Source organism: Phaseolus vulgaris, chromosome 7 (genome assembly GCF_000499845.2).
Source record: "Phaseolus vulgaris cultivar G19833 chromosome 7, P. vulgaris v2.0, whole genome shotgun sequence".
NCBI lineage: Eukaryota > Viridiplantae > Streptophyta > Magnoliopsida > Fabales > Fabaceae > Phaseolus > Phaseolus vulgaris.
The window spans coordinates 37,901,569-37,926,696 of NC_023753.2; the positions used below are offsets into that span (position 1 = coordinate 37,901,569).

The 25,128-nt window shown below is 31.5% G+C and overlaps 3 protein-coding genes across 4 annotated transcripts; 2 read left to right on the top strand and 1 right to left on the bottom strand.

Annotated features, from left to right (window-relative positions):
* The first annotated feature begins 4,052 nt into the window (after positions 1-4,052).
* LOC137830617 (3,9-dihydroxypterocarpan 6A-monooxygenase-like) lies at positions 4,053-7,817 on the top strand. The gene is made up of 3 exons (XM_068638064.1): positions 4,053-4,998; positions 5,933-6,377; positions 7,083-7,817. Exons 1-3 carry the CDS (start codon positions 4,484-4,486, stop codon positions 7,692-7,694), a joined length of 1,572 nt encoding a protein of 523 aa, XP_068494165.1. The 5' UTR covers positions 4,053-4,483; the 3' UTR covers positions 7,695-7,817.
* Positions 7,818-10,784: 2,967 nt separating this feature from the next.
* On the top strand, positions 10,785-13,578 carry LOC137830616 (FT-interacting protein 1). Its single transcript, XM_068638063.1, has one exon. The coding sequence runs from the start codon at positions 11,024-11,026 to the stop codon at positions 13,412-13,414; it is 2,391 nt and encodes a 796-aa protein (XP_068494164.1). The 5' UTR covers positions 10,785-11,023; the 3' UTR covers positions 13,415-13,578.
* Positions 13,579-16,715: 3,137 nt separating this feature from the next.
* LOC137830618 (bZIP transcription factor TGA10) lies at positions 16,716-24,651 on the bottom strand. 2 transcript variants are annotated; one of them, XM_068638065.1, is made up of 12 exons: positions 24,554-24,651; positions 24,135-24,476; positions 23,870-23,961; positions 23,155-23,243; positions 22,856-22,978; positions 22,623-22,691; positions 22,445-22,504; positions 22,207-22,284; positions 21,865-21,940; positions 21,201-21,472; positions 20,380-20,619; positions 16,716-17,210 (listed from the first exon to the last, which is right to left on the bottom strand). In XM_068638065.1, exons 1-12 carry the CDS (start codon positions 24,634-24,636, stop codon positions 17,061-17,063), a joined length of 1,674 nt encoding a protein of 557 aa, XP_068494166.1. In that variant the 5' UTR covers positions 24,637-24,651; the 3' UTR covers positions 16,716-17,060. The 2 variants fall into 2 exon arrangements, with proteins under 2 accessions (XP_068494166.1, XP_068494167.1); XM_068638066.1 differs by lacking the exons at positions 23,870-23,961; positions 24,135-24,476; positions 24,554-24,651 and adding an exon at positions 23,639-23,657.
* Positions 24,652-25,128: the final 477 nt, after the last annotated feature.

The following is a 25,128-nucleotide window of genomic DNA, read 5'->3' on the forward strand; positions in this document are numbered from 1 at the left end:
ACAATGAAAATGGAAAGGAACAAGAACTTCAAATCACTAAGATGTTAATCCTGTACGGCAGAAAGTATTTAATGCGAAATAAAAGCAATATAGAGTAGAGAATAACGCATCCAATATAACCTTAACGTGAAGAAAATAAAAATCATGGAAAAGAGATTGATTAATAATTCATATTTTTTTTACGTATATTTTTTTAACTTATTCAAAATTATTTTTATATATATGTTAAATTTTTATCTTAATAGAAGTTGAGTAGAATCATTATATATAATTATATACAAAATTGTTTCTATATCCCCTTAAAAAAATATATACAATGGATTTATATATATAAATTCGTTTCTATATGTGACACGTAACATAGAATCAATTATTTATATATATATATATATATATATATATATATCGATTATATATTATGATTATATTATACAGTTAATTATATATAATTAATTATGCACATATAATTAATTAATTATATAATATTTAAGAATATAGAAAACTTGTTTTTATGATAATATTGGTAAAATATTTGAAAATAATATTTTATAAGTAATGTAAATATTTTTTTAAAAAAACTAATCGTTTAATATAATAATTTAATATTTTAAATAAAATATTGATATTTACTAACATTTAATTCAGTATTTTTAATTCTAAAAATAACTAAGATGATTATTTTAAGTCTATAAGACTTTAAGACTTTGTTTGCTTCTATGAATGCACTCTTCACAAGAAAAGAAGTGAGAGGATATCAGTAGTTTGAATCCAGAGTTTTGCAGGGAACATGAGGAAAGAATATACTTATGAACAGTAAATATTTTTTCCCCTGAAGAGATATAAAGGGAAAGTCACATTCGCATGTGTTATTTTCGAATTTACCCTCATTCATCTGTATTGGTTTTTAATATTAAAAAATAGTATTTTTATTTATTTATATATAAGATGTGATTTATTCTCACATCTTCACTTTCTTCACACTTTTTTCAAATCCTCATACATTCACTCTCTCAAATCCTCACACATCCTCTCCTCAATTCAAACACTTTTGCGATTCATTTTATCAGTACAACTTTAATTTATCAAACAAAAAGGAAACGACGAAGATTTACATTGAATAATTAAAGGAAAATAATAATAGATTAATATTAACAAGGAATGACGTTTTGAAAGACCAAAATGTGAAATAAGATGGAAATGTAATAGAAAGGAGAATAATCAGAAATATTGGACCCTTATAATATAGTAATAAAAAGAGTAACATATATATAGATAGATATAAATTTTTAAAAAGTATTATTACATCGATAATACATTAGTAAGCTAATATAACTTATCATTTTAATAACTTAATTCAACAAAAGTGAAATTTATTAAAACATAAAGTTTTGTTCAGAGTCGTCATAATAATATTCAAAACTCTTAAAACAAGCTGCATATATGTTTTTCTTTTACCCGTATCTGTGCATCTTAGTCACAAATAGAATTATTAAATTTTAGTTTTCTTTGTCACTTCACTTTTTTACGACCAATAAATTTCATAGAATTATGCTAAGAGATTTTGAGGGAATAACATTTTCTCTTTATAAATTCTCACGATATTTTCATATAGGTGGAACAGACACAACTGCAGTTTTTTTTAAACTCTCATTTTTCAGGTTGCGTAATACTTCAGAGTGGATTTTATTAGGGATAAATATTTGGATTGATGGTTAGTGAGATTTGGAGTCAATTATTTTTAAATACGAAGTTCTGGATTATTTTGAGATTTTCAATTTGGTTCAATTAAAGGTTTGGTCTTTGATATCTATTAAATATTCTTCTGTTTTTTTTTTTTTCTAACTTGTGTATTGATCATTTACTTTGTTTTTATTCTCTTTAATTCCTCTGGTGTTTTTTTTTTACAAAGATAGTTTTTGAACATCTATCTGGAAGACATTTTGAAATTAGGTTATGATGGTTTTTACCAGATTATCTTTGTATATGTAAATGGATTTGATCACTCCTGAAATGATTCTCTTATACATATTACTTTATTGCTAATAAAAAAAAACTTCTAGATGACTGAGAGAACTAATTAACCATCCAACAGTAATGGAGATTGAGTGTATCATTGGCAAAGACAGAATGGTGATGGAATTAGATATAGACAATCTTCCTTATCTCCAAGCCATAGTGAAGGTTGCTCACACCACCCTTGCTGCTATGATTGAGTGCTTTGAATGGAAAGAAGAGAATTGTGGTTGTGTTGACATGAAAGAAGAACCTCATTTATTCTTTCAAGATCTCAACCCATGATTTGTATCCCAAAACCAAGACTCATGCCATTCCCTTTGTGTCATGCTAAATGCTCAAATTAATTAAGACTAAGAATAACCATGCAACACAGAAGGATTGGGTTTTAACTTTCATACTCTCAATCAACAATGTTACTTTCTTTCTTCACTTTCATTGTTCTTTTTCCTCTTTGCTTTGGTTTAGTATATCCATTACCATTTTATACTGTTTTTATCTCTATATTTCATTATATATCATACTAAATGTCAATGAAGAGATAAATATCAATGAAGTGATATAGGAGAATAAATAATGGTTTCAGAACTTATTCGAGTCTATAATTCCCTGAACGAGATACGAACCTAAATGGGTAAAGTGGAGGGGAATGGGCCTTCACAACCGGCCCAATTAAAATTTGGGTAAGAATAGGTGTTAGAAATTTACGAAAATGGTGCAATTGTATTTAAAATTTACACAAATGGACATATTTGAAAAATTGCAGGTATAGGTAAAACGTGCTCTAAACAACTACTTTGATTTTCAAAAGTTTTTTTAATCTCCACTAAAGTGATGGTATAAAACAAGACTTCATGACATATTTTTTAAGTCGTGTCAATAAATGATTAAATATTGAAAAAAAAAACATAAAAGGATGTCTTAAGAATTTTAAGCTTGATTATTTTTTTAGTCTCCGTTCTATCCCCATAATTTAAAAATATTTTTTTTATATAAAAAACTTTTATATCAAGCATCGTTATGCTACTTGACATCTCACCTAGGTAGACTATACCTATTAATAAAAAATTCTAAGAAAAAATTATATGGAAGTTTATTATACCAATGGATAATTTAAAATATTTATTATGGTTTCAATTATTTTTAAAATTATTTAACGTAATTCTTTCTATTAGATTGTCTTCTTTAAAATAAATTTATTTCGATAATTTTTTCACATCACAATAAATTATATATACTGTTTTTTTTAATGATATTATATTATATATATTTTTAAAATTGAGAAGAAGTTTAATTTTTTAAAAGAATTTGGGATGACATTAAATTTTATGAAAGATAAAATTGATTTTTAACCTTTAATACATATAGACTAAGACTTTGTTTGCTTCTATGGATGTACTGTTAACAATGAAAGAAATGAGATGATATCATGGTTTTGCATAGAAGAGAATGAGAGAATATACCTGAATAGTAAATATCCTCTCAAAATGAAGAGATGTAGAGGAAAAGCCACATCAACATGTGTTATTTCCAAATTTACCCTCATTCATTTGCAAAGATTTTTAATATTAAAAAATAGTATTTTTTATTTATTTATATAAGATGTGATTTATTATCTAATTTTATAGTATGTATTTAATATTTTAAGAAATTATTTGAAGTTCTCTTTTTATTTAATTTGTTGTTGCGTTTATATTAATATATATTTTTTACAATTATTATGTTTATGAGTTAGTAATTTATTTTATAATAGTTTTTTATGAAATTATTTTCTATTGTTAATTACGTTATATTTTTTAGTATTTTTTATTTATTTTTCATTATTATAGGTTTTTTAATAATAAAAAAATTATCTTTTATTTATATAATATCTGATTTATTTTCTAATTTTATAATGCATGTTTAATATTTTAAGAAATTATTTGAAGTTTTGTTTTTATTTAATTTGTTGAATACATGTTTTTTTTAAAGTTGTTTATTTTTAAACAAAAATAACTCATTTCATTATTAAAAAATTTTAACAGACAAGAATAAATTTGTAAAATAACATTTAACAATTTAAAAAAAAAATTAAAACTTCCTCACATCCATCATATTACTCACAAACTTTCATAAACTTTCTTCACACACCTACTCTAACATACCTCCAATCTAAACAACCTCACTTTCTTCACACTTTCTTCTCACATCCTTACACATTCACTCCTTCAAATTCACACACACTAAATAGATAATTAAGTCCACATAACCAAATTAAATAATTTTTTTTATTTTTCATGAACAAGTTAACTTAAATGAGAAGACTTAGTTATCTCCTTAAATTTTAAACTCAAGTAACCAAAAGAGATGATGGAGTAAAATTTACTCACGCATATCATTTTTGTTTCCATCAACAAACTTCCATATTTTTTTTTATAATATTTTGTCTGTGTTTGTTACCTCGTCTTTTTCTTCCATTACTCTACAAGACATGAAACATTTTCCAACGTTGTTGCAAAACTTGCACGCACTCATGGCGGAAATAGAAGCTCAAACCTATGTCAAACTCTTCCTCATCTGGCTACTCTTCACCATCGTGGTTCGCGCCATACTCTGGTCCACGCGCCGCCATCCCCGCCGTCCACCAGGGCCACCCTCTCTCCCCGTCATCGGCCACCTCCACCTGATCTCCGCCCTCCCTCACCAGTCATTCCACGCGCTGGCCGCACGCCACGGCCCCATCATGCAGATCTTCCTGGGGTCCGTTTCGTGCGTGGTGGTTTCGTGCCCGGAAATGGCGAAAGAGTTCTTGAAAGCACACGAGAGAAGCTTCTCGAACCGGTTCGTAAGTGCGGCAGTTCACCAGCTGTCGTACGAGTCGAAAGGATTCCTCTTCGCACGCTACGGAAGGTTCTGGAAGTTCATGAAGAAGATTTGCATGTCGGAGCTTCTCGGTTCCCGCACCCTGGACCACTTCCGCCACGTCAGGGAACAAGAGACTCGAAGGTCTATAACTTTACTCTATCACCTTATTCCTATATATCTATTATTACTTATCAATTTAAACTAAATATTTGAAAGCAAAATAGTAATTTTATTTTTATAAAAAAAAACTCAAATATCATAGCTTACGTGAATTAAACAAGTAAAAATAAAAAAGGATTTTAATAGAATAAAAAATAAAAATAAAATCCTTTATTTTAGGTAGAATATAAATATATTTAAATTTCCTTATTTTAATTTAAATACTGTAAAAACTTTGTATGTTGACTAAAATGGACTTCCTATAAGCACGCGACAAAATTTAATTTTTATTTACCCATTTTGCTTATTTTCTATGTAATAACATAGTTTGATTTAAGTTAATAATGTGTTCATCTATATCACAATTTAGAGAGATGGGTAACTAAACATGTATACAATCCAACCACATTTATTTGAATGAATTGTATATTACCTTTTATTGAGTTAATTATATATTTTAATTAATTGTATATTAATTAAAAAGAAATCCTACAAAACAAAAGTCAATTCTCTTGGTGGCAAAGATTCTCTTTAGTTGTGGGATGCATGTCCTAATTTGAAAGTGTGATCTTTTATTAGGTTGATCTAATTGTATTTGTTGGGTTCTTATATCTTGAACTGATTTTTTATTGTTGGTTTGTAGTGTATTATTGGTTGGAGTCTCTTAATAGGATGTTAGGAAACTTGTTTGGAGTGTTTTGTATAAGAGTTGAAACACCTTAAACTGTCTTATTTTATTTTATTTATTTTTTGCTCATAAAAAAAACAAAAAGTCAATTTTTTTGAAATAAGAAAGTAAACACATAAAAAAGGAGTTTTTTTTATTTCATTTACTTTTGAATGAGTAATTAAAAATGATTTATTTTAAATTTAAACTTGTTCCACTGGAACAACCGTTCATTTTTTATCCAACAAGGTTCCTGCGGATGTTGCGGAGGAAGGGGGAGGCGCGTGAAGCAGTGGATTTAGGCGGGGAGTTGTTGACTCTGATGAACAGTATTATATCGAGGATGGTGTTGGGACGAAGGTGGTGCGAGAGCGAGGGCGAGGTGGAGGAGGTGAGAAAAATGGTGAAGGACACCGCTGAGGTGGCGGGGGAGTTTAATGTGGGAGATTTTGTTTGGTTGTGCAAGGGCTTGGACTTGCAGAGAATGAAGAAGAGGGTTGGGAAGATTCATGAGAGGTTTGATGGGATGATGGAGAGGGTGATAAGGGAGCATGTGGAGGAGAGGCAGAGGAGAAAGGAGAGAGGAGAGGAAGAAGAGAAGGTTAGAGATTTGCTTCATATTCTGTGGGACATTCATGAAGATGAGAGCAGGGAGATGAAGTTAACCAGAGAAAATGTAAAGGCTTTTATCTTGGTAAGTAACTTTTTTTAACTTCAAACATATGCATGCTGCTCAATATCATCTCTCGAAACTTTTAGTTTCAGGATTATTCCTAATCTATTCAAAACAGAATGCTAAAACTAAAAAAATATATAATCTTTTACTTAAACATAAACACATGAAGATGGAAAAAGTTTGAAAAATGGTAAATGATGGTTTCTTTGACTAATTGCATGACTTTTTCCCTTTTCTTGAAAGGAAAATGATAAACGTGCACGAAACGTTTTGATTGATTGATTGCATCAGATTATAAGCAACTTTCCTCATGGTGGACCAACATGTATAATTAGCAAATGCATTATAAAACTGTGTTCCTTTCTCCCTCCCTCTGTATATAGATAAATAGTGAATAAATAAATATGGGTCAACAAATAATTATTCAAAAACCAAAAATAAATAAAAAGATTTAAATAATTAAAGTCTCTAAATAATCCACCATGACATTGTTCCTTACGCATCCTTTAATTAAAAAGTAACACAGCTTGCATGGATTATTAATCTAATTTCAAACACATTTTATAAAGTCAAGATGGATCTCAAAAGGTAGAGTATTTTATTATCATGGTTTTGTTATTTTCATTATTACAGAATATTTAATTATTTAATGTATTAAAAATGTTATGTTGTGTATAATAGGTTTTTTAATATTAGATCTATTCTTGAATAACTTGCATGCAGGACATATTCATGGCAGGAACAGATACATCGTCTATAACAATGGAGTGGGCGCTGGCGGAGTTATTGAGAAACCCTAACGTGATGGAGAAAGCGAGAGAAGAGATAGATTCGGTGACAGGAAATAGCAGTAGACTGATTGAAGAGTCAGATGTTGTTAACCTTCCCTACATGCGAGCCATAGTGAAAGAAACCCTAAGGCTTCACCCGACATCGCCCATGATAGGAAGAGAGTCATCAGAGAACATAAACGTTTGTGGCTTTGACATTCGAGAAAAGACATGGTTGCTTGTGAACCTGTGGTCCATGGGAAGGGACCCTAAGGTGTGGGAAAAGCCTCTTGAGTTCAGGCCAGAGAGGTTCATGGGGGAGGAGAAGCAGTTTGATGTGAGAGGACAGAACTTCCAACTGATGCCATTTGGGACTGGGAGAAGGGCGTGCCCTGGTGCCTCACTGGCACTTCAGGTTGTGCCCTCTAACCTTGCTGCTATGGTTCAGTGTTTTGAGTGGAAGGTTGAAGGAAGTGTTAGCATGGAAGAGAAACCATCCATGACACTTCCAAGGGCACACCCTTTGGTCTGTGTCCCTGTGCCTCGACTGTCACTTTCGTTCTAGTTTATGTTTATGGGGTATGTCCAATAATAAGAGCAACCTTCACTTAAAGGTGCCCACAATTTTATCAAAGAAATGTAAACTGGTTTATTTGGAGTAATAAATAATATTTATACAGTTATAAAATATGAACTTGATTATTTTTTTTCTAGATGTAACATGTTGGAGAGTTATCAACATTATGATATTCTGGTTCTGATCTTTTAAATTTAAAAAAAAAAAAATTGGCTTTGTTTATCTATTTGAGTGACTAAAATAAATACATTTCCCTTTGTTAACTTTTCTGTAGTGTCATTTTCAGAAATATCCAAGTTCGAACTATCGTATACGCAATTCAAATATTCCAAATCAAGCATCATCCCTCCTTATCAAATTACATAAAATGCATGGATTTTTGTTTGTATATGTTACAAAAGAAAATCATGTACGCAACAATTGGACAGGGGTCAATTTATTCTTAAATATGGGTTACAAGAACTTCACTATGCACAATGAATTGAATTAGAGGTTGCTTCTTCTACCACCTTCATAAATTTTCATATTTCTAAAATATTCTTTGTAATATTTCATATTATGTAACTTATTTTTTTATACATGATTAGTTTCTAAATTATGTAATTTGAAAGATTTTTTTAGATACATGATTAGTTTCTAAATTATATAATTTGGAAGTCTTTTTTAGTTTTTTATTACATAATTTATAAGTTTTTTTTTAAGTGCGTGTTCTGATTACATAATAAACTACTCGACGGAGGTGGCACAAAAAGGATAAAAAGATATTTTTACGTTTTGTATGAAATGGAGAAGAACCTATGGAGGTGCAGAAGGAAAGGAAAGAGTTTGAATTAGATTGGTTAGAAGAAGTAGTTGGTACAGTTTCAGTCTAACCCAACAGACTATTCAAAACTTTTTTTTTCCTGCACCTCATGATTATTAAGTGTACTCATACTACAAGCAAAAAGATTAAAATACCCTCTCTCGTTATATCATGTCACTGTTTTTTGTAACCCTGCCGCTATCATCAAAAAAAGAGAAAAGTAAAACAGTGAGTTTATTTCGAAAATTATTTTGAAAGATATTATAGATGTTTTATAAAGTTTGTTATAAAAAATTTATTTCAAAAATTTTATTCTAGAACATATCTCATATATTTTGAAAAGTTTATTCTAAAAATCTTGTTTTAAAAAGTTCATCCTCAAAATTTATTATGCAAAACTCGTTTTAGAATATTATAAAAATTGTGTACTAGAAATTTTGTTCTGGATATCCCGTTCTAGAAGATTTCCAAAACAGGTAATTTGGAAGATACATTTACGAATTTTAAAAATTATGGGAGGGCAGTTAGAAAGTATGGGGTGCAGAAAGAAAAACTTTAAAAAGTTTGCATTGGCCTAATTTAATATTTTTAAAATGGTATGTTTGATGTTGGTGGAAATATGAGTGGAAATATGAGGACACTTCAACATCCAAATGTTTTACCATAATAAAAGATGGTGGGTAGAATTTGAAATAGAATATAAAAACTCGAGTATTAAATCAGATAAAATAAAATTAATTCATATCTCCTTACTTAATTAATACATATACAAATTAAAGGAACAATATTTTATGGATGGTCCGATAACGATAGCGGATAACCTGATAGACTCAATAAATACTCGTTAAGATAGACTTTAAATGGCTTTATACCATATTATAAAATGAATTTTAAATCTAACTCAACCCTATAAAATTGACTCGGATAAGATTTACATCCACTTATATACAATGAAATATTATCATCTTTAATCAATATGATCTACACAACAATATATGAGCATTGAATAGAAATTGGGTTGAAATTATGAAGTAGATGTTCACACCCAAGAAAACAGAACCTTGTGGCGGTGGAAGTATGCACATCATTATTGGACTAAATCTATGGAATTTCTCATCCTTTCCACTACCAAAAATTCCCATCTCTATTTAACATTAACTTAAAGACGAATAAAGACAAGAGAATAACGTTCTAAAGCATCTTTTGAAGCCTCACTTACACCATAGCCTTTTCATTATGCTTTCTCCTTTTTCTTTGGGCTCAAAATCTACCCTTTACTTGTTTCATCTTCTTTATTATTCACTATAACTCGTGTCTTCTTCAACGCAATACATATCTCAAAGTTTCCACAACAAGATAGGTTAATGGCAAAATGGTCTTTCAGCCACAAAATTTGTCACTAGAAAAAGTTATGGAAGAGAGACAAGAGAATCAATGAAAGTAGACAGCGATTATGTTCAAGTCTACCTCCATTTTATTCTAAAAGACTATCTTTGTCTTCTCAAGTGGGGTGTCAATAAACCTTTACAAAAAAATTTGGAATTTTAACGAGTGCTTTTTCTTATCTTTACTTTAATTATCAAAGTGTTTACATGAACCACAAAATTGGGGAATGTTCCTCTAGCATAGTTAGAAAGCACATTCATATCTTTAGCCAAATAAATAAATTAAAAAGGAAAAAGAAAGCACATTGGTATCATTTTCTCAATCAGCATTTTCCATCTTTATTGGGTTCCTCTTAATTTTCTATATGCCTAAATAAATATTCTATAGTTTTCATAAAAGTGACTTTTGAAAGAGGAAACTGCAAAGAAAGAAGAAAGTTATCCTTGAACCGTGTTTGGCACAATGATTCTCTGTTCATAAAGTTTCTTGAAATTGATACAAATCTTATGATATACAAAGGAAAAAAAAATCTTTTAATATTGGTATAGCATTTGAGTTAGCCTTTATAAACTGTACTAAATTTTATTTTGATTTTACAATATTGGTTATGATTAAAATTGAGATTGAAATAAAATAATTGAAGTTTAGAAACTTTTATATAATACAATTTAATATATAATTTTCAACTCAGTATATCGGTTCTCTTATAAGTATGATCACTTATTTTTGAAAAGCATTTTCAGAAAAGTTATCACACAACTGATTGATGTTTTTTTCTGCTTAAAAAAAATAAGCTCAATCAACCAAGCACTTAATATTGAGTCAAAATTAAATTAAAATTAAAATAATGAATGAATAAAGCAACAAAGGAGTGAGGAGTACCAGAGGACCACTAAATGATTCGAACATGTAAGTAGTTTTCATGTTAGTGCCATAAAATGTCACAAAACTTTAGACTCACATTTCTATGTTTGAGAGACTCCAATGTTTGTCTTTCTCCAATTTTCATGTTCTGTTTCACTAGCAATTTACCACCCTGATTCTCATTTCTGAAAGGGAAGGGACATAGAATTTGTGGCCTTAGCCTCCAAGAAGAAATTTGAAAGGTGAAGTTTCCAAAGTCAAAACCATGAGTTCTCAAGCAGCACCAAAGGGAAACCAAGAGGACTACAAGTTGAAGGACACAAAGCCAGACCTTGGAGAAAGGTGGCCACATGGAGGGCAACGTGGAGGGAGTGGTTGGTTATACAGTGAGAGAGCCACAAGCACTTATGACTTGGTGGAACAGATGTTCTACCTCTATGTGCGTGTTGTGAAGGCCAAGGACCTTCCACCAAACCCTGTCACCAGCAACCTTGACCCTTATGTTGAAGTGAAGGTTGGTAACTACAAGGGGAAAACAAGGCACTTTGAGAAGAAGACCAGCCCTGAGTGGAAGCAGGTTTTTGCATTCTCAAAGGAGAAGATTCAGTCCTCTGTTGTTGAGGTCTTTGTGAGAGACAAAGAGATGGTGGCTAGAGATGACTACATTGGGAAAGTGGAATTTGACATGCATGAAGTGCCAACAAGGGTACCCCCAGATAGCCCTTTGGCTCCTCAGTGGTATAGGCTTGAGAATCTGAGAGGGGAAGCAAGGAGTAGAGGAGAGATCATGCTTGCAGTTTGGATGGGGACACAAGCTGATGAAGCATTCCCTGAGGCTTGGCATTCAGATTCTGCTTCAGTTAAGGGAGAAGGGGTTTATAATATCAGATCAAAGGTTTATGTTAACCCAAAACTATGGTATCTGAGGGTTAATGTAATTGAAGCTCAAGATGTGGAGCCACAGGACAAAAGCCAGCCACCCCAAGTTTTTGTGAAGGGTCAAGTTGGACAACAAGTGCTCAAGACCAAGCTGTGTCCAGCAAAAACACCAAACCCCATGTGGAATGAAGATTTGGTGTTTGTGGCAGCTGAGCCCTTTGAGGAGAAGCTTGTGCTCACAGTGGAGAACAAGGCCTCCCCTGGAAAGGATGAGGTTGTGGCAAGAATAGCCTTGCCACTTAACAAATTTGAGATCCGTTTGGATCACCGAACAGTGCACTCACACTGGTACAACCTTGAGAGGTTTGGCTTTGGTGTGTTGGAGGGTGACAAGAGGAATGAGACCAAGTTCTCAAGTAGGATTCACCTAAGGGTGTGTCTTGAGGGTGCTTATCATGTGCTAGATGAATTCACAATGTACATCAGTGACACAAGGCCAACTGCTAGACAACTTTGGAAGCAGCCAATTGGGATTCTTGAAGTGGGGATATTGAGTGCTCAAGGGCTCCAATCTATGAAGACAAACAATGGTAAAGGGTCAACAGATGCTTATTGTGTGGCCAAGTATGGTCAGAAATGGGTGAGAACTAGAACAATCACCGAGAGCTTTAATCCAAAATGGAATGAGCAATACACATGGGAAGTCTATGACCCTTGCACTGTCATAACTTTTGGAGTCTTTGACAACTGCCATTTGGGTGGTGGAGGGCAAACTCAAGGAAGTGGAGCCAAAATTGACTCAAGAATTGGTAAGGTAAGGATTCGTTTGTCAACCTTGGAAATGGATAGGATTTACACAAACTCATACCCTCTTCTTGTTCTGAAACCCTCTGGATTGAAGAAGATGGGGGAACTTCAATTGGCCATTCGTTTCACTTGTCTCTCCATGGCTCACATCATCTACCTTTATGGACACCCTTTTTTGCCAAAAATGCATTACCTGCATCCATTCACTGTGAACCAGTTGGAAAGTTTGAGGTACCAGGCTATGAACATTGTGGCAGTGAGGCTTGGGAGGGCAGAGCCACCCCTGAGGAAAGAGGTTGTGGAGTACATGCTGGATGTGGACTCTCACATATGGAGCATGAGAAGAAGCAAAGCCAATTTCTTCAGGATTGTGTCACTCTTTTCAGGTGCAATATCAATGAGCAGGTGGCTAGGTGAGGTGCAACAGTGGAAGAATCCAGTGACCACAATTCTAGTGCATGTCCTCTTTTTCATCTTGATATGCTACCCTGAACTGATCCTCCCCACCATGTTCCTCTACATGTTCCTCATTGGAATATGGAACTTCAGGTTCAGGCCAAGGCACCCTCCAGAAATGGACACCAAACTCTCTTGGGCAGAAGCAGCACGGCCAGATGAACTTGATGAGGAGTTTGACACTTTTCCCACTTCAAAGGCTCAGGATGTGATCAGAATGAGGTATGATCGGCTCAGGAGTGTGGCTGGGAGAATACAAACTGTGGTTGGAGACATTGCAACTCAGGGTGAGAGATTTCACACCCTGCTCAGTTGGAGAGACCCAAGAGCCACAAGCCTCTTCATCGTTTTCTGCCTCATTGCTGCTGTGGCATTGTATGTCACACCCTTCAAGGTTGTGGCTTCAGTGGCTGCCATTTTCTGGCTCAGGCACCCCAAGTTCAGAAGCAAGCTACCCACACTGCCTAGTAATTTCTTCAAGAGGTTGTCATCTCGTGCAGATAACATGCTTTGAGCTTCCAAATCAATCATGGAGATCATGTCATTACGCTTTTTTTTTTTTTCTGTACTGCATCATTCATTTTTATACCTTCTGGTTCATCTTGTAATCAAAATTTTCATTCTTCTGTTACATGGCATTGTCCTTGACAATGAAGCTTCCGCAACATTTTCTCCTAATATTGATTTTGTGTTAGTGATACACGTTATGATTCATAAACTGCGATATTAATCTAATTCATACTTATCAAACTCATTACTTCTTCATCTTCAGTCACAGTCATACTAAAATCGATTTTACCATTGTATCCTTCAGTAAAAAATATTAAAATATAACCTAATTTTTACTTTAACCTAATTCTATCTTTTAACCTATGTTCGTTCAGTGTACCCTTTCACTCCCACCTCCCTCCAAAACTTCCACCTCCTTCAAAGATCTTCCCCGTTGTCCTCCATCATTCACGTTGCCCTCTTCATCCATAGGTCAATAGATTTAATGATTTTCTATTTTAATTTGAATTTGGCAGAAGTCCTTCAAATGACATGTAGTAATCTAGTAGTGTTAGATGGTTAAATTGGATCCAGATTAATCTGGTATTATTAGTTGTTGAATAGGTTTTGAATTATGTAATCCGATTGTAACTTTTGTGTTTTGGATTATGTAATCGGGTAGAGTTTATAGTTTATATAAGTTCTGGATTATATAACCTGGTATTGGTAGTTCTTAAATAGGTTTTGGATTATATAATCCGGTAGACTTGTCTAATTAGGATCTGGATTACGTAATCTGGAATGTGTAATTTTTGAGTTTCTGAAGTGTTAAATTTTGTGTTCTGTTCTGGAATATATATAAACCGAAATATGTTTCTATTTTTTTTCTTTTTGCTGAAGAGTAATGGGATTTTCAAAATTTATGGAAAGTTAATTATGAGATTTTTAAAATTTATGGTGGTGGTTGAAGAAGTAATGTAGGTGCAACAAGAAGCAGTCCACGTAAGTTTATACATTATTCAATGTGGTCCATAGAGAACTTTTTTGGGATCCAGAAGGCCCATAAATAACTCATTACATAATTGGGCCACGTTGAATACATAGTTATTATCAAACTACTTTTAACACACAAAAAACGACATAAAAGTCCATAAAATTCAACCAAAATCGAGTGAATTCAACATTTTTCTTTGAGCTGACCGAAAAATGGAACATTTTTCTTTTGTAACACTTTTTTAACTATTCCTCTTTATTTATTTTCATAAATCTTTGTAAGTTAGACCAATGTTCTTGGGTACCTAACTTTCTTTCTTTTTCTCTCTAATTTTATTTATGTGTGGAGAAAATTTGAGCCTACATCTCTCATTGAAATTAAGTTCACAATTTCATTGTAAATTTGATGTTGCCTTCTAGAAGTACTTGATTTAATATCAATCGTAGACTTTTATTAAAAGAACAATAACACGTATAAAGTGACTATAAGGTAATAAATTCAACCTCATTTACTTCAAGTAAGAGAGTAGGTATTTATTTTGTAACTAAGTGATTTTGTCAATACTTTATCATGAAAAGACATTTAAGAAAAAGTATTTATAAATTATATTTATTCTCAATTGGTATATGATGTAAAACTTTATATGTACCCAAAATTTCTTGACCCAAGGTTAAGAGGAAAGAATGAAAGTATTTTTAAGATCACATTTGAAATATTTGTACAATGTAAGGTAAAAAATTCACTTACGACTCCTTTATTAATGTTCATTTCAAGAATTTTTTTATTTAAAAAAATAAATATAAATATAAATTACTTCAAAATGGTCAAACTCTTATACATCATTAATATTGTCACTCAACCCTACTAATAAATATAGATCCTCCTCACAACCTACAAAATAAATAACTAATCAATCTAAAAAAACAAATATTTCTAATTAAAGATACTTTCCTTTCAAGAATAAACAACACTAAAACTTAAAAGGACATAATTATTATAAACTCTAATTACTAATATACATCTCAATTATACACACACAAAAAATTGGTATATATTTTTCAAATTTTAAAAATATAAAAATTTAATAATAATAATAATAATAATAGAAAAGTAAAAATATGTTAATGGATTGATTTGCATGTATATCTCTATCCATCTCATATTTCGAGAGGTTTTCCAGTTCAAAAGTCCTAAAATTTTAATTAAAATAAAAATTGAATTAATAAAATCAGCATATAAATATTTTTTATTAATATGAAACTTTCTTGTTTATGATAATAAATGTAATTCTTGTACATATTAAATAACTCTTTCATATATTTATTTATTTTAGATGAATTATTATGAAGAATGTTTGATTAATTATAAATAATTTGTTTTCACGAAAGATCTTATAAGATATTAATATATTAAATAAATATTGAATAGTGATTCCATAACTTCAAAAAGATTTTTGAGTCCAACACGAGTTTGTTGTCACATAATCTAACTTGTTTGTTCTTAGCATTTTTCACCAGCTTAACAAATTTCTTAAAAAACATTCTATGACTTACTTGAATTTCAATAGCTCCTATTAAACAAATAAAATATTCCATATTCTCTTTTGTCTGTTGTTCTAAATAGCAATTGCTTTTGTAATTTGATATTCAATTTCAGTACACTTGTTACTCACAATAATCTTACATTATTGGAGACTTGATATGAAAATGAGATTTTCTGACAGAAGAAGCTGTCTGTTTATTTTCAGCCCAACCATAACCATACAGTAACTCACCACCTGATTCATTTGTTGATTACAAAGAAAGCAATATATATATATATATATATATATATATATATATATATATATAAAAGGGTATATAAAAAGTATTAAGAAAATAGAAGGAATCATAACTTGACCAAAGTCTTTATGTTCATAAATGAAAGAGATCAACAACTTCTGCATGCAACCATTGATGACCACGTAGCAGTTCAAACTCTTCAAGTTTCCTTTTTTATAATATTCTTATCAGCACAGAGACTTCTACACAAACCGAAACCTTCCCTTCTTATCTTTCAATAAAATTAATTTTCCATTTTTTTGTCATCTCACTAATTTTTCACTGTTTTACCCTTTTTCTTTTATCAATAAATTTTTTTTATTCATTTTAAGTGTGGTTCAATAAAAAATATAAAATTTTAAAAAACTTCAACTTCTTACTAAAACTAGTTAAAAATGACTTAAATTTGAAAGAACAACTTCGTCGTCTTCAAAACACCAATTACTATTTTACCCTTTTATGATTCAAGAATGACAGTCATATATTTATACATTTTATATTTCAGTCACAACTTTAAGGTAAGGGTTTTTCTCCAATTTATGATTATGTTTATACCAGTAATTCATACAAGATATTTAATATGATAACTACTTCTAATCTGATTTGGTTAATTGAGTTTATGTGTGCTTATGTATATGCACACAGAGATGGAGAAGGTGGCTGAGAAATTAAGGGTGGTACCAGAATGAACTTTGGAGAATTAATATTTAAGATAAAATCAAAGAGAAGAAATTAAGAAGCTACAAGGTCATATATGTATATATATATATATATATATATATATATATATATCATCTAGTAGGTGGTAGGCATAGGTTGGTTATGGAAGATGTGAGTGTTCCTTTGAGCAGAGAGAACTAGTCTTGGCGAGGACGTGTGAACCAGAGAGAACTGAGAGCTCGAAGACGATGAAAGTACTCAGAAATGGCCACCAAACACCTTGCGGCTTGGCGTGTGGTTAGAAGTTGGTGCAGACGGTGAATGGTTTGGTGCCTCAGATTATCAGCCTGTAATAAGTTAATCACCAAAACAATTCAACTTTCTCCTTCTTCATTCAATTCTCAGTCAAATTGTTTTTTTTCAGCACAAAGATGAAAAAGTAACTATAAATATGTTTGACTTTATTGCATTCTTTCATTCTATGCATCAATGCAGTGTTTAGGATTATTAAATACACTCATTTAAATGCTTTAATTGCATTAAATATATTACATTCTATCTCCTTCCTTCTCATTTATAAACATAAAAACACACACACACTTGTTTTAAAAAATTTAAACAAATTTTACTTTATTTAAGGATGTTGTCTTTAGAATATCTTAATTTTAATTAACATTTAACCTTTATTTTCCTCATTTTTGTAATTTTTTTGTAAGGGGGTTTTGGTAAAATTATTAAATGATTAGCAAAGTTTAATGCACTTAACTAATCTGTGTAATAAATGAATTTTAATTTATTTATATCGAATAGAAAACATATAAATTATATGTTATAGAATAGGCATCATCAATCATAACTAGAATTGAAATTCTTACTGTATAAAATGTTCACAGTAAATGAATGAGAAGAATTGTTATAGACAAAAATTGAATAATGTATTTTATGTTAGATTCATAAAATTAAAATACAGTATAGTCATACACGTACGTCATATATATGTAACAATTTAAAGTAGTATAAGGTGTGAGGAATTTAGAAGCTAATGAAGTGAGATTTGTTTAGAATAGCATAGGGTATACTAGAATGGTACCTTTATTTGTTGTCTGGTTCTAAAACCAGAACCAAAATTGCCCACTAATTTATTGATTAATATATATGATATAGTCTAGCTAGCTAGTCTAATTTTGAAACTTGGGAAAAAAATACTTTTGAATTTTTAGCATAACAACAACATTGGATTGGGACCTCTTTCTTTAAGAGCAGCCAATAGCTACTGGAAACATAAAGATGCTGAATGTTATTTTTCTATATGGTTTTCTAGTCAACTTTGTTGCTACTAGTATTAGATTAAAGCCCCCTCTATTATTGTAATTGGCACCCCTAATTAAATCTTATCAATTAATAAAAAAATTTGCAGTCAACTAAGAAAAAGATAAACAATAAATCAAAATTATTTAGTAATAGTTAAACACAAACTCTTGCATTAGATTAATATGATTCTTTGTGTCGTGCAAATATTATGTATTTGTTTTTATTTTTTTTGTTGGTGGTTTATTAAAGTGTTGTGTTTTTTTATATAAGGGGTTAAAAAAGAAAAACTTTTTGGGGTTAAAAAAGAAAAACTTTTTATGGTTAGAGACTATCATTTGGTGAGTTATTTACATTTGTATGTATTTTGAAGTTTGAGTAATGATATATTTTGACTATTGTTAAGAGCGGACTTTTTTTATTTTTTTAGGGTAAAGATTTATTGATAGTTTCTGTTGAGAGTTTGGGACAGACAAGTAGAATGATGTTTTATATTTTTTTTTATATATAAAAGTTGGATTACCTCTTAAATGATTTATTATTTTTTTTATAGATAAAATTACAAATTAAACACAAACTACAAATGGGTCAAACTGAGAGAGAGAGATTGATTAATGGGAAAGGTTTGTTGTGACAAAATCCATTTTATAATCATCGATCATGATGATGTTGGCTACCCAAAGGATTCCTCTAGTTTTTGTTCTTGTTGTTGTTATTTTTTGATTGCTCACTCATATCATAGTTTCAGACGCATTCTTCTCTAAGACTTGTAATTAAAATGAATAATGAATGATAGAAGTTAAGCATAGTTGGTGAACCGACCTAGTGACCACCAACGTCACACAGAAATTTTAGACATCTTCCCATAGCCGTCATCTAATTCCACATCTTTTTCCTTCTTTTTTTTTCCTTAATTCTTTCTAGTGCAAATTTTAGGATCAAACATGTTCACACTTATGAACTCAATAATTTAAAATATTTTAATTAATTGAGCTAAAGAATGATAAGAGTGTGTTTTCATAAATGGCCAAAAAGAAAGCCAAGGGTTGTGTATGTGGTGTCTTCAAGTTACAGTTACGACCATGACATCACATAGGTATGGAATTCAGAACGTATCTTTCCACGAGGAACATCAAAGAGGGACCACTATTTTCCTTAGACTCACGTGTATCTCTTCATTAGTACTTACTTAGGAATTCGATGTTAAATGCATTTATATCTATTATTATCCTCACATTTCACTAATCAAAACAATTTTTCAATACCCTTATTACTATTTTCTATACTAAAACTTTTACTACTAAACTTTGTCCTATCGCTCTTAATCCTAACTAAGAACAACTACAATATTAGCTTTAGGGGATTTATTTTCCTACCACTTTCAAGCAAAACTACAAATCTATGCTCAATATACACGTGCACATTCAATTTTGTTGCATATCATTGACACAAACACAAGGAATTAATTAAGAAGGGTGGAAAAATCAATTCACACACCATTCAAAAATATATATATTTCCTAAATTTTACATATTTAAATTTTTATTTAAGTATTTTAAATTAATGTAATATATATTTTAAATTTTGTAATAATATATGATCATATATAATGTATTGTTAATATAAGAATTTTTTTATTAAAATAAATAAATAAATATGAACTATTTAAGGTGATTTAACTTTTTTTTTATATATATATATATACTAATTTCACTTAAAAAAGAGATTTGATAACGTTGCTAGAACTTACCAACACAAAATCAACAAATAAACTTGAAAAAGAATATGAATAAACCTAACTACGCAAACTAAAAAACTATCAGAAGCTTATGCATGTCAACTCTTGTATTTATATGCGAAGAACACAGACGAAATTGAATGAAGTAAAAGAAGAAATGAAAAGTTTTGAGGAAAATATAATATAGATTTTCCATGTAACAGGTGATGAGAGAGGGTGGGAGATGCATGAAATGAAATGGAGTAGGTCTTCCTACCAATTATTCTCCTTCCTTACCTGACCCCCACGAGATCAGTTACGGAAACTTTGTACAAATGTCATCATAGGACCACAAAACTAGTTTACCAACATCACAAAACTTACCCAAATTACATCAACCACATATTCAACATGCATTCATTCGTTGTTATTTTATGTAAAGAAGATTCATACATGCACTCTTTCAAAAAGTTACCACAAAATATACGTACCTGTCTTGCAAAACTTTCAAGAGTGGAGAGTTTGTTCATTGCCACAGCCATCTGTCCCATGTAGTTGGTCATGTTTGGAGGACACCACAAAGAGTCTGATGTTATAGTGTCTGAGAGAGATTGGTTTAGGGCATCAAGCCCTTGTGAAAGAGCCTCTTCTGCCTCTTGTGTAGATTGTTGCAACCCACATATCCCAAGTATTTGTTGCTCCGTAAGAGGCTCAATTTGACCCAGAATAATCTAAAATAAAACCAATGCACATTTATGAATCAATAAATAAATAAAAAAGGTTAAGTCATTGTCTGGGAGTTAGGTTGGTTTTGTTTGTATGCGTGTCACACTTTTATGGTCAATGAAGGGTTGTTACTTTACTTGGGGTTATGGAAATTGAAGGAACTTAATTCATCTATTCATTCCCATAGGAAGAAGACAGTGAGAGATAGAGACCCGTGTCATGCACTTTGCTATAACTCTTTTTCCTTTCTTGGTTGGTCTCTGATTCCAACCAGAAATTCGAGTGAAAGGCATGGCTTAACAGGAATGAAGCCTAACTCTACCCAATACAACAACAAACCTTCATCATAACTTTAACTCCATATTCATTCACCACATTAAATTCATCGCCATAAAATTTTCTTTCAAAGCCCCACACCGACAAGTCAATGGATTCACATAATCATCTTCTTCCAAAATCATCAGGAACCACCACTGGACAATTACTTCATTTATAGAAAAATATTCAACGTAACAATCCTAGTGTAAACAAACTTTCAAATTCGAAATTTGTGAATGAAACAAATGTTATGGATTGAATGAAATACCTTGATGAGTTCAGAGGGTCTGAAGCCACCAATCCACATAAAGCAACGTTCAGCTGGGGTCTTCCACATGCCAAAAACAAGGTGGAATACGTCTGTTTTGGCCACTATGGTCTTGAGGTTCATTACTTGGTCGTAGTGAGCCAAACAATTGTCCACATATAACCGAAGCTCGTTTTCATGGAGGTGTTCTTGCACTGCACCTCTTAGCTCACACACTATGCGCTGGTGCTCCTCTAACCATCTCGCATATTCCACGTCAAACATTGCAGCCTCTGAAATTAATCACTCATGCACAAAACTATGTAATTTCAAACTTTTACTGTAACCAATAATAATGCCAAATTTTTACATTATTTGGTTTTTTATAATATGTAAAAATTAAATTCTACAAGTTTATTCCTTGTGTAATGTTTATAGGTGAAACAAGAAATATAGCAATTTTTTATGATGATAAAATAATTGAGACTTCCTATTGTACTTCTTTTCATTTTTACTTCATAATAAATACGTAAGTTTAAACTATGAGATTGGAAATGAAGATACAATTAAAAAAAGAGTATTACGTAATATCTTAAACTTTGAAAGGGTGTTATATGAATAATAATATATAAAAAAATCTATAAGTATGAGAATGGAAAAAGAAGTGAAGAAGCAGAATGATCACCTGAGCTAATGCCATTCATAGCCATAGGAAAGCCTTGTTCACCTCCCAGAAGGGCATTTCCACCCATTAATATGCCCTAAAATAGAAACACGCATTACTTGTTAGTGCTATCAAGTTTTGAACTTGCATTATTACAACACCATCATGTCAAACACTTTTATAACATTTATTTTTTTTATATATATTAAGTTCGTGTTTGTCTGGTCTAATGTATATTTAAGGGAAATAAAATGGTTTCTTCGTCAACTTTTAGAGCATATTTTAACAAAAAGTAGTTTTCCAAAAATAATCTATTCAAAGAATGCACCAAGTCTTTGCCGCAGAGAAGAGTTTCTTCCTTACTTGAGCTCTTGCACGCTGTAACTCTTGTTCTAGCTGATTAAGCTTAATCCTACTTGACTCTAGCTGCTGAACGTACGCCTGAGAGAGAGAGAAAGAGAAACACAAACAAATTGGTATATTATAACAATTTATGGTTCAAACTTTAAATAAGAGAGACTTCTTACAAGTCTTGCCTGAAATGGGCATAACCACACACAGTATTTTAGAAAAAATAATCTTTCAGGGGAATTCACTGCACCTTTTTCCTCAGCCTGCTTTTTCTTGCTGCTTCTCTATTCTGAGCAAGTCTTCTCAGTGTCTGTGCACACCGTTTTAAAACCACACACTAATTCAGCTTTAATTATCAAATCCAAAACAACAACCTACGTGAGGGAACAACAAGTGTAACACCAAACAAAATTAACTATAGTTTCAACCTTAGGATCTGGTGTTTTGGGTGCCTCCTGTTCAGAACTTGAGGTTGCTCCCTTTCGATTTCCCTCTCGCTGATCTCACACATGCATATTAAATAGGTGATTAATTGTTGGAAAAAAATATGTATATACTTTTCTCAACCCATTTGAGGGCAATGGATTTTAGACACATTTTTTTAAAATTAAATATATAAAATTTGTGTATTCATAAAAAAAATTATGTGTATGTTGTGTACCTTTACAACTTTGGGTGGTTCAGGTGCAGAGGGAGCTTCAGTGTGAGGGTTGGGCTTGGCTATGGATGACCCTGGTGGTCTCTTGGAGCCACTGGTTTGTGTGGAGGGTAATTCCATGGTAACCTAACAAATAGAAAAAATAAAATTTTATTTAATGTTAGTTAACTATTGGAAGCTAGCTAACACATTGATAATCTAGATTATATAAAAATTAACAATATATAAATGAAAGTGGGATATGATTATTATTATTACTATTATTATATTATTATTATTAATTATTATTATTATTATGGTACCTTGGAATTGGATGGTGGCACTGCGTGCATAGGCTGAGATGGGAAAATATTGAGAGTTGGTGGTGGCCTCATTCCTGATGATGAGTTCTCTGCCGAAACAGATACATTAATGGAATTCAGCATCATCAATTATTATGAATAAATATGTATCAAAACAAATAATATATATATATATATATGGATGATCACAGAGAAATTGTGAGAACTGAAAAACAAGAGTTATGTTTTTGAAGAGAAAAAAATGATTGCAGAAGAACTCAAATAAGAAGCAAGAGAGGTGTGGGAAATTGTCATGCATTATTTGTAGCTCTGTCAGAAGAAGGAGATAGCAGAAAGCACCCATGCCCTATGTGTATACTTTTTCAGTACATGAGGAGATTATGAATAAAATCAAGAAAACTAAGTGAGTGAGAGAGAGGATCAGTTTTTCTTTTTTTTCTTTTCTGAGAAGTGCAAAAATGTCTCTACAACATTTTTTTGCCACCTTTTTTTTCTGTAAGGATTTGGTCAAACAAGTACTACGGCAGATAAGATATGGATCTCCTGAAACATGCTTTTGCTGTGACCCAAACAAACCTTGCCTTAGAGAATCTTTCAAACTGAAATGAAAAAAAAGCAAGTGCTGTTCTTTCTGAATTGAAGAAGATCGTTGAAATCAGAAACAAGTTTATCTGTTCCTTTATGTAAGAGTATTACAGAGAGAGAAAAAGCTCACGTCTTTGGTCTTGAACACTAGAAGGGTCGTCAAGATACAAAAAAAAGGCTTGATCCAATTCTCCCAAATCATAAGCTCCAGAATCTTTGCTTCTGTTAAAGTAAATCAAAACAACAGCAGAAAGAAATTAACATAATAACAATATATATATATATAATAATACAATATAATTGGTGTAAATTTTGTTCTAAGAAAAACTTGATGGGATGATCCCTCAGCTTTGTTGCAGAAAGTGCCCTACTTTTTTTTATTGGTGATTACTCACAAGTAATTTGCAGGGATAGAGTGTGATGAGGAAGATGGCATCATCCCGAAAGAGATTTCTTGGTCTGGTATTTGATGATGATGAAAATGATGTGGTGGTTGTTGATGATGAAGATGTTGGGGGAGTGGTTCAAGTTGAGTTGTTGAGTTGGTGCTCTTGACACTTGAGGAAGCCATGATATTCAGAGAGGAGCTTAAAAACTTTGTCTCTTGCTCTTGTTCTTGTTCTTGTGCTGCTTCTAATTCAATAGCTATGGAGAACCCCATTAATGGTGAAACCGCCTTCTCTTTATGCCTCTTAAAACCATTTCCCAAGAGAGAGAGAAGGAGTCGGTTATGAATTCTGGATGAATAGCTAGAGAGTAGTGTGTGAGGAAGAGAGAAAATAATAGAATTCAATGCTACAAACAAAAGACAAACCTTCTTTTCTCTCTTCTTTTTACACCTTTCTCTCTCATCTTTTTTGCTAATGCAATTTTATTCAGACAATGTTGCTCCCTCATATTCTCTCTCTAAAAACACCACCAAGAATAGCTATATTAATCCACATCTAAATTATAAATTATTTTGAATAATTTCTAACCACACTAATAATATTTATTTCAAATTTATGATACATTCTTAATTTTTCCAAATAAGTTTCACTGTTCATTGATTTACATATATAATTTTTTCTTTTACACCCCTTTAATCTTTTTCATCAAACTCTAAATTTTTTTTTCTGGAAGTGTACACGTTCAAAGGAACAAGAAAAAAAAATGGTTTTTGTTTAGAAAAAATCAGTTTTGATTTGAGAAGGATGTTCAATCTATGGAATGGAAGACCAACAATGGTTGTCTTGGGTAGCCCTCTTATTCTATTGGTGAAAAGACCAAAAAGTCTTCATTGTGTTCAACATTTTACTTTTGACGTTTCCATGCAAATTTACACGTAGTTTCTTGGAGCAACTCTGTCCATTGGATCATAATATAGCCAATTCTGTTTTTAATACATAT

Excerpts from the sequence above, each read along its gene's own strand:
- LOC137830618 (XM_068638065.1), bottom strand. The coding sequence starts at position 24,636 with ATGAGGGAGCAACATTGTCTGAATAAAATTGCATTAGCAAAAAAGATG. Across the intron at positions 22,692-22,855 it reads AACCACCCAAAGTTGTAAAG|CGAGAGGGAAATCGAAAGGG; the intron begins GTACACAACATA and ends GTGTGAGATCAG. Across the intron at positions 21,941-22,206 it reads TACAGCGTGCAAGAGCTCAA|GGCATATTAATGGGTGGAAA; the intron begins GTAAGGAAGAAA and ends TTTCTATTTTAG.
- LOC137830617 (XM_068638064.1), top strand. The coding sequence starts at position 4,484 with ATGAAACATTTTCCAACGTTGTTGCAAAACTTGCACGCACTCATGGCG. Across the intron at positions 4,999-5,932 it reads AGGGAACAAGAGACTCGAAG|GTTCCTGCGGATGTTGCGGA; the intron begins GTCTATAACTTT and ends TTATCCAACAAG. Across the intron at positions 6,378-7,082 it reads ATGTAAAGGCTTTTATCTTG|GACATATTCATGGCAGGAAC; the intron begins GTAAGTAACTTT and ends ACTTGCATGCAG.
- LOC137830616 (XM_068638063.1), top strand. The coding sequence starts at position 11,024 with ATGAGTTCTCAAGCAGCACCAAAGGGAAACCAAGAGGACTACAAGTTG.